This window comes from Sesamum indicum, linkage group LG11 (genome assembly GCF_000512975.1).
Source record: "Sesamum indicum cultivar Zhongzhi No. 13 linkage group LG11, S_indicum_v1.0, whole genome shotgun sequence".
NCBI classification, from domain to species: Eukaryota; Viridiplantae; Streptophyta; class Magnoliopsida; order Lamiales; family Pedaliaceae; genus Sesamum; species Sesamum indicum.
The window spans coordinates 5,592,693-5,602,489 of record NC_026155.1 but is presented as its reverse complement, the minus strand read 5'-3'; the positions used below and the strand labels follow the sequence as shown (position 1 = coordinate 5,602,489).

At 34.4% G+C, this 9,797-nt stretch overlaps 2 protein-coding genes across 4 annotated transcripts in view; one reads left to right on the top strand and one right to left on the bottom strand.

The window, feature by feature from the left end:
• The window catches only part of LOC105173374 (protein EMSY-LIKE 3-like), a 6,444-nt gene extending 3,485 nt beyond the window's left edge, over positions 1–2,959 (top strand). For all 3 annotated transcript variants that reach the window (XM_011095085.2, XM_011095084.2, XM_020697963.1), the window contains 4 exons: positions 990–1,232; positions 1,302–1,370; positions 1,458–1,521; positions 2,548–2,959. In XM_011095085.2, the coding sequence (XP_011093387.1) occupies positions 990–1,232; positions 1,302–1,370; positions 1,458–1,521; positions 2,548–2,594 (423 nt within the window). In that variant the 3' untranslated portion in view covers positions 2,595–2,959. The remainder of the gene's footprint in view (positions 1–989; positions 1,233–1,301; positions 1,371–1,457; positions 1,522–2,547) is intronic.
• LOC105173780 lies at positions 3,955–4,683 on the bottom strand. Its single transcript, XM_011095659.1, has one exon. It carries the CDS (start codon positions 4,681–4,683, stop codon positions 3,955–3,957), a length of 729 nt encoding a protein of 242 aa, XP_011093961.1.

Here is a 9,797-nt window from a genome sequence, read left to right as displayed (position 1 = left end):
GCCATTGCGATATGTACTGCCATAGTAAAGTTGCATAGTGAATTTCTGGCGCTCGATTCATTATAATTTTGATGGTCTACTTTCCACCTTGCTAATTTCCAGGTCTTAGTTAATGCTCCATTAACTCCGCCACTGGTTATTTGTCTATTTGGTTGTGAAGTTATTATTATGAAGCAATGCAAAATTGTTGTTTTATTAAGTGGTTTAATGGCCCTACTTAAACATTACTGAAGTGATGATTATCATGCATTCTCGTCCACACTGTCCTTAATTGTCCTTGCGATATTTGAAGTATCTCTTGGGAGAGACTCACTCAAGACTAATTTATATTCCGACCAAAACTTTTGGTGGTCAAGGTTACTCCTCTCACTTAGTTATATCTCATTGGAACATTTTTCTTAATGCACACCTCATTTAGAGTTACACTTGAGCTATCAGCTATATGTGTATATTCATGTTGGACAACAAGCACTTTTGAAGTGTGGTTTCTGGATACCTAGTTTTAACCTGCAAAGCAAATGTAAAAATTTGGCTTACGGTATAGTTTGGATGATGTTATCTTGATATCACCTTTATTATTTTGATAATGAAGAAAACTTTCCTGTAATACCTCATTGAAATTTCCTTCTCGTGGGATGTCTTGTTTTGAGGCAAAGGGTATGTTTGATATAGGGAATAGGCTTTTTAGCATGGGGATAAAGTAAAGCTTAATAGCAATTTCTAGGACAAGAAAAATTTTCAACAAGAAGAAGAAATAGAAGCCAAGCTGAGTGCATTGGGTGTGCGAAATTTTCACACGTGTTGCCTTATAAAGTGTCTTTGCCAAGTAGCGTAAGCACCATTGTACAATAATAAGAAGAGAGAGATCTCTGCCACAGATGAAAGTATCAACTTGTAAATGATTAAGGAAACTATAGTGATCTTAGATTCTTAGCGAAGAACAGGGTTATGTTGAGTATTGCACTGATCCTTTGCCTTTTTATCTGTAGATTTCTCCAGAGGATATACAGTGGGAAGGTGAAGACCCGGGAATTTCTCGTCATGGAGGCTATGGTGGGCCAGCCCATGGAACGAGCCGACCTCTTGCTCGAGATAATCCTCCGGGTTCTGGAAGAGGGAGGGGACTAGCAAAAGGTCAATCCAGGAAGGACTTTCCACCATCGCAGAATGGCATTGGAAAGAAGGGACCTAACGACATTCAGTTGCTCCATACTGATACTCTAATCAAGGAGGTAGGCAATGGTGGTCTAGTATATATATTTTGGCAATTGCTACTTATTATTGAATTTGAAACTTGGCAGGTGGAGAGGGTTTTTGGTGCTACCCACCCTGACCCTGTGGAGATAGAGAAGGCAAAGAAAGTGCTGAAGGTTGAGATCTCTACATTTTCTACTATTTAATTTCATGCAAAATCTTCTATTTCAGATAGTTGTATTATTTTGCTTTTGGTGGAACAGGAGCAAGAGCTAGCACTTACTGATGCTCTTGCAAGGCTTGCAGACTTATCGGATGGTGAAAGTGGTATGCTTCTGCATTTATTTTTTCTTGATTCTTGTTTTGATCATTGACAGTTATATAATTTTTTCAGATAAACACTCTCTGTTTGCTATATGAACAGTCTAAATTGCTGATGCCTCAATGGTTGCTGACCTAAGATTACAATAAAACCTGATGTTTCCTGGTCAGTTTTTAGTGAACCCAAAGAAGGAAAAGCAGTTGTGCTTGATGTTCTCATCTCCGAGTGTGTCTAGGCATCCGATTGCTGGGAAGCTACCACTAATATGATAGCTACAAATTACAGTTATTTTTGGTCAATGACGTTGAGTGTTTGAAAGAGATAATAGGGAAAAGAAAACTAGAAAGAAAAAGCAAAAAAAATTATAAATAAATACAAAGAACAATAGCATACACTGTGTGACCATGATAATGCTGGTCTTTTGTTCACATGTATTGGCCTTTGAGTTGAAGATATCACACCTTTTAGTTTACAGGAAGAGATCACTGACAAACAACTGAAATCAAATCAATAATCTGAAAAAGCATGCCCCTACAGAAACTAAAGCATTGGAGAGTTTTCTTATGTTATGGATCCAAATGCACAAGAGCAGGCTCAAGTCCATTTTTATTAGTAAGACTTTTGATTGCTGAGTTAAGGCCGCTTCCAATATGACACTCTCTCAAGATGCTCAATTTGGAATGACTGAGCGGTTGGTTTATTTCTTGCTAACAACCATTTTTTATTGGAAATCTGTTGACAATGTACCAGGGGAAAAAATGGCAACACTTTTTAAAGCACTGCTCGGTGAAATAGTTAGGAACACTAACAATTGGTGTATTAATCTTCCAAAAGGACTGCAAGTTTTTGTTTGTCTGTAAATTTCAGTTTTGTGCTGTTTTTGTCTCTTTCATATTGCCAATGCAAATGGACTTGGCCAAACTTTGTATAAGTTGCACTACGTTCCTATTAGGAAAGATTTGCTAGTACATTTTGTTTAATTACAGTATCATCCCTGGTTACATGCTTCTCATCGTGATTCCTTGTGACAGACGAGGGTGGTCGCTTCTTACATGGGCAAGCAATGGACAGAGGTTAACTATGCAATAGCAAACATCTAGGGTCGGTAGATAGGGGGAAGGATGTAAGATAGTGTGGCAGTTAGTGCTGGAGTCAGGAGCCTGTATCTACTAACTATATCTCATCATGGAAAGTACAGATTGATTTAGAATTGTTGTATTATGCCAAATCCAGTTACATTCCCTTTAACTTCTTGATTGCTTTAGTTCAGTAATTTAGCATATAGACCAAACTATAGGTGGATGGATGGATGGATGGATTGTTTTGTCCTTTTAAGTTAGTGTTTTTGTAAAATATCTAGTGTTGACAATAGCATGTTGTTCATGTAAATCAATTTTGTTCCTGTGGGCTATTATTATATGTAGGTTTTGGTCTTGGATTTTACATACTGCTCTTTTCTTTTACAGTTTCCTGCTAATATTTGTAAAAGGTATTCTTACCCTACAGAAGTACTTCAACTTAATAAGTCTAATATTTATATGTATATATGTCTATGTAGGTATATATGAACATGTTTAGACAAATACAGAGAGGATTTGGGGACTGGTATGTTTTATGCAATGTTGCAAGGATAAGGGTATGTGGATATAGGCCAATGAGGTCTAAGGTTTTATAATTTTAGAGATTATGGGCTCGAGCCTTGCCTTTTGCGTGGGATGTTGTTTTTATTGAATAGTAGGTAATCAATTTATTTCAATTAACAATAGTTCATCACTCTTACTTTAAAAAAAAAAAAAAGTTTGGTAGAAATGGCAAATATATATTGTGATAAATATTATAATTAGCGGGTGGCACATTGGATGAGCGTGTGAAAAGAAAAAACGAATTAAATGAATAAGCACAATATTTTTTTGTATCTTAATAGAATTAAGATATAAATTTATACTATGGGCATAATTTAATTTAAAATTTTATTATTATACTTTTTGTTAAATTAAATAAAAAATTTGAAGTAAATAAATAATTGGCCAAACTTGACAAAACAAATTAATGTTAAATGTGTGAATAAAAAAAATATTGAGAAAATTAAAGAAAGTGACATCTTGAAGGTAAATAAATATATTTAAGGGTATTTTGGCAATAAAAATTTTAATGATTAAATTATAAATAGATAATATAAAAATTAATTAAATATATAACTATCTAAAACCTAAACCGTATAACTTTATTAATAAATAATGACGTTTTACTAATCATTATTACACACTTTTTTGTACCCACTACAAGTCTAGAACTATTACGATTTTCTTGTTTTTTCCCACATTATTTGCGTCGAATTCCACATTTCTCCCCCCAGAAATCAGTTCAAATTTCAAGTCGCTCCATTCTCTCTTTCTTAATTAACTGATTCTCGCTCTTTAACAAATCAAGTTCCGGCTTCAAGCCCAAACGCGCCTCTGCCACGTCATCTTCTTTCCCATACCCGCCTTTTGTCCGGGCACGTGCTCGACCGCTATTTTCCGAAGCACTAGATACGGCAATTCCTTCGACAAAAACTCAGCCCACGAACCACCACCGCCGCCTTCCGCAGTCGCTACCGGAGGAAGAAACTTCATGCTCCACCCGAGCCTCACCACCGAATGATTTACTGGCACCGACGTTGTCGCTCGCATCTCCCCTTCAGTCAATACCCCATACGCACGAGAAAACAACTGATTCCAAGTCAGTCTCTCTTCCGAGACGACAACATTTTCAACCGCCAGAGACTCATAATTCTCAGAAGACAGATTCAACTGCGGACTTTCGACAAGACTCCGAACAGAAAAATCCCCCGATCGAGGCTTAAACTGGAGAAGAAAGCTGGGCCGGCAATTATTACCGATGGAGTTGAATTCCGCGCTAATGGATATAGGCGACTCGGCAGGCGATCCGAACTTCCCGATGCCGGTTCTCAACGTCACCCCAAACTGGCGGCACGAATCGTTAGGCCTGTAGGAGAACCTCAGCAGCGGGCCGGAGCGAAACGCGGTGCTGAAACTGATGCAGAGCTCCTTGTAATCTCCAGCTTCGACCCTGGAGGAGAATGGGACGCCAAAAATGGTTAGTGGGATCTTGGCTTTGACAATCGGGTTTTTAGGGTCTTCACGGAGAGTGAGTGAGGCTTTCATTGCTCACGAGAAAGCAGGGAATTTTTTATTTCATGGAGTATTTTGATGTGATGAGATGAGATTTTAATGGAGGTATGGCGTGTTTAGGGTAGCTGGATTTAGCTTTCAGACTCTTTATTTCGGGAGCCACTGAGGACTGTTTGGACACTAAAAATTTGTTTGGAAAGGATCAATGAAGTTGGTTTAATCTACGTCACTACGTGTACCTTCTACCATCTCATTTTGTGTTGGAATGTCATGAATTGACTGGCTTTGTCGAGAAATAACAGTAGATAATTTATGTAATTATTTCATAAATAAATTTTGTATATAATTAAGTAATTATGTGTATATAAATATAAAATCATATAGACACATAATTGTGGATTGAATTAACTTTAGCAGCGGAAGTAGTTGAATCATGTATTCGAATCTTTTTCGTCTGCAAGCTCATGCTTTTGATTGAATCACGAACACATTGTCTTTCTTGTTGATTTGAGATCACATTACGAGCATCTTCAATACTTCACCTCGTTGGATCTTGCTCTTACATTGTGGAAATCACGAACACGCCTTGCTCGCGTCGGTGGATTAGTATCAGAGTAACCCACTCATTTACACCTCTCAAATCCAAGGAATCTATGGTGATGCTCCAACAAAGAACATAGAGAGAAAAATTAGAGAAAATAAATTTGGAGAGAGTATTGTGATCAATTCATTTCTAACACATTTGTGTTTTTGTGTGTTCTAATTTGATCATAACTATGTATTCTATTTATAGGTGTACACAACATTATCTCTAAGAGGAGTCTATATCTCAATATATAATTCGAAGACTACAAACTCTATGTCACTTAGGTCTATCCCGAAGGAGTCTTTATTCCAAGTATTTGAAAGTCTCAATCATTATCTCAAATATGGATGCATATTGCGTCTCGGGTCCACTAACCTGACACACTAATCAACATCTCCTACTGATACATATTTGATTCAATCTCTATGATACTCATCATCTTAACTTCTCAATCCCACGTTCATCCCTTCATAGGAAATGAGGCGTGCGATAAAGAACAATGAGGAGAGTTATATTAAGTCATCACCTAACTAACATAATCAGGCTTGATCATTCAAAGCCTAGTCCATTGAAGTCCAAGCCCAAGACCCGATTTGATCTTGTCTAGGTCCAAAGAGAAAATGGTTTCTCATGGAAGAGGAGGGTGAAAAAATCGGTATGGTCCGGAAATGCGGCGAAGCGTGAAATAAAAAAAAATTAAAATAGTTCAAAGGGACGTTCCTTTTGTAACATGTGGCTAAGACATGTCAAGACATGTGGCTAGGGATGAAACAAAAGGCACAAAAATATAACATGAAACTTTACCTTTTGTTTCTTTATATGAGCATCAACGTGCATTATTTCCCTTTTCGTTCGTCTTCCATTCACTTTAGGATCCAAATTAGAATCCCTCTAATTTGTCCACACCACACTATGGAATAGATATAGTTCTTTTCCTATTGCTATATAGAACAAAGAACAAGAAGAAAAATAACTCCAAACAAACATTATTGTTTAGTACTTTTGGATTGTTTTATGTTCTAACTTGAATCAAATTCTATATAGAACAAAAGTAGAATATTCTGAGAGAGAAATGGGAGCAAATTTCGTGGCTCATCATAGGTTATGTTGGATATGTTTGTAGTTTTGTATATTACATATAATTAAATTCAAAATTCAAGTTTACCAACAGATTTTCATCCACTGACTTAACACGACTCGAATGGAAAAAGCCAAACTTTTGTTTCCACTTCATCTTCAAATTGTCCAGCGCCTGAATGGAGGCGTGATCGCTATTATCAATCACTTTGTGCGCCAAAGTGAGAAATTCCTCAATGTTGAATTGTAACCGGATGTGTTCCAATGAACCCGTCGCATGCGAGCGTCCGTCCTCCTCTGTTCGCGCTGTTCGAGCATGATCACCGCCATTCTCGTTGCTGACACTATCATCGTTTCTCCTTCCTCCTCAATGACGTCTTCTGCCATCTCCGCCGTATCACCATCATCACCGCCGACGGAAGTTAGGGGTTTAGTGTGTGTCGTGAGGTGTGGTAGTGGGTGTGAGAGAAGAGAGATTTTTGAGAAAATCCATAATTCTTGATAACCACAGTTTTAGGGGTTCCCAATTCTTCAGCCCAACATCAACAGATCTACGCCGCTGTGATTCCGATGATTTTTGCTACAGTTGGATGTCTTTCTGATTGATTAAGACCCAATTCCTCTTCCCCCTTTGTATAACTAAAAGAATCATGGAGTAAGCTTTATTAACTGTAGGAATCGGATCCATCTAGGGGTGTAAATGAGTCGAGCTCAACTTTTTTGGTGAGCTCGAGCTCGAACTTGGTATAATTTTTTAATTATTATTATTATTAGATTAAATTATGTGATTGAATCACCAAATTTTTATATAAATTTATAAGTTATAAAATAGATTGCGTAATGTATACTATGTTATAAATATATCAAAATATAATATAAAATTTTAATTTATTGTTATAAATATAAACTACTAATTAGTTTAGTAGTAATATAATTAGTAAAATATACTAAAAAGCAAATTCATACTGAATAATTTAAAATTGTAGAAAAGTATCCATTATCTGGAATAATGCAATTGAAATACATAAAATATTTTATAGTTGAGATTAATATATGTTCACAATCTGCAATAAATTTATATATTTATAAATGTTATATTGTTGAACAACATGGGTTAATCGGGCTATCAAAATTCAGATCAAACCGTTAGATATAATCAAACTTTACAAAAAAATACATTTGGTAAAGTTATAAACTTATTGGATATATGGATGTCGAGATATCATATTTGGAACATAAGAGTAATCATTCAAAATAGTGTGTCATTGAATCAGACTATGTGATTTTAAATCATACCGTCTGATATGATCTAATGAACACAGTCTTATATATATATATATTTAAATTTAATATGAATCGGGTGTTCGAATTTTAAGATATCGTAATTATTATTTAAATTTTTTGATCTCATTATATATATTAAAATAATAATAAAAATAATTAAAATTATTCAACCATCATCATCATTATTATTATTATCATGATTTTTAGATTAATTCTTAGGAATCATTAAATTTCGACATAAATTTATAAGTAATAAAATAGATTGCATAATGCCTAGTATGTATCTTGATATAAATATAAAAATAAAAAAAATATATAAAAAATAATCATAAGTGAATTACTTGTCAATTTAAAAAAGTATAACACAATACAAATATATATTAAAATATAACGTAAAGTTTATATGTGTCATATTAAAAGTAATTTTAATTATAAAAAATATTATAATTTACTAAGTTGTTGATTGAATTTATTTTTGTATAAAGATTAAATGTATAAACAAAAATATCATAATTTATTATTATCCAAAATAAAATATATGATATTGATTAATAATTATAATATATAATCAATTTTGAGTTTGAATAGGAAATTAAATATATAAAAATTTTAACTACTCGCTAGCTTTCCGAGCTGGCTCGACTCGTCTGCCACCACTAGATCCGTCACCAACATTTGAGTCATCATCATGCTACATATCTTTCTCTCTTTGGTTGCATATATGTGTGTGTATATCTATATATATATATTAGTGATTATAGCATGTCGTCTTTGCGTGCATATAATAAATAATTATTTACGCTTTAAAATAGATTATATATAAGAATAAGATATATAAATCAACACATCACATTTAAAAAAATAAATAAATAAAATAAAATAAATTTAGAGATATTATCGACACAACTATAAAATTGGTGAATGAAATTTTCATATTAGTATAGATAATATAAATGGTTAGAAAAATTTGAGAGGAGGTGGCTGAAAAAATACATAAGGATATTTTTTATAAAGTAACCCTTATTTATGAGTGAAAATGAGGTTTTCTTTTTATATACTATAGACATAGATAAAGATATATAAATACAGTACGTACTAGAATGAATTCATAATTAAAAATATAACTTTTCAATTTTAGAACAACCAATAGGAAAATTCATTATATTAAAAAAATTCAAAATTTTGAAAATTAAAATTTAGTCAAAATTGATCTATTTAAAATTTATAGGCCCCATGCTACCTTGGTAATTAAATTTTTGTGCAGTGCTGCTTTAAAAAATGTAACTAAGTTCTCAAATTCATCCATCAAACATTTCCTATTAGTTTAAATATTTTCAAAATGGTCCTAAATTCCCTCAAAAATCACAGCCTTCAAACTCTCAGCATATACTGCACATCTTTTGGCTAATTTCGAAATAGATACATTTTTGTGAAAAAACCACAAAAATATACTCAAGCGATGTCCAAGATTAACAGTCTAGATAGCTTCTTTAGGAAGGAACTTAAACAAAATAAACATGTTTCGATATATTTGGCCGAACTTAATCAATTATAAAATAAGTGTAATACACTTATCATGTGATTAATTATTTTTTTTCTGAAAGCCAAGCCCAGTATGCATGTTCAGTGGTGATGAGGGTAATTCCGGAAAAAACCAATATATCCTCCTGAAAAAGGGTAAAAAGGACTTCACGCCTTGAAGGTATTTGACCAAGAGTCAACCTCTTGAGGGTTACGTATTTATGGCATAATTAATGCCTATAACCTCGGACACTTAGCACCATTTGCGTAAAGTGGAGAGTAGACATGAAGACGTGAAAGAGCATGTTAGTAGGACGTGGGGGCAATTAACATAAAAGGGAGAAAATCCTAAGGAGTGAGGTAATTTTTGTCTTCTTTTTATGTGGGATAATTGAGACAGAGATGGGGGTTTTTTTTCTGTGAATATTAATCTTTATGAAAACTGACTTGAGCGTCGGAGTATCTTCGCCGGGACTCTTCCCGGCTAAGTAACGTTTGTTTCTCATTTTCAGAATATCGGTGGTCGGGAACAGAAGGTAGAGAACAGGCTTGGAGAAGTGAGCTGCGATTTCGAGCCGGATCATTTTGGCGCCGTCTGTGGGAACGTTAGGTGACGAAGAGACGTTCTAAGGAGCATATGCCGGAAATGGAGACTCCGGCGGAAGACCGAGAACAAATT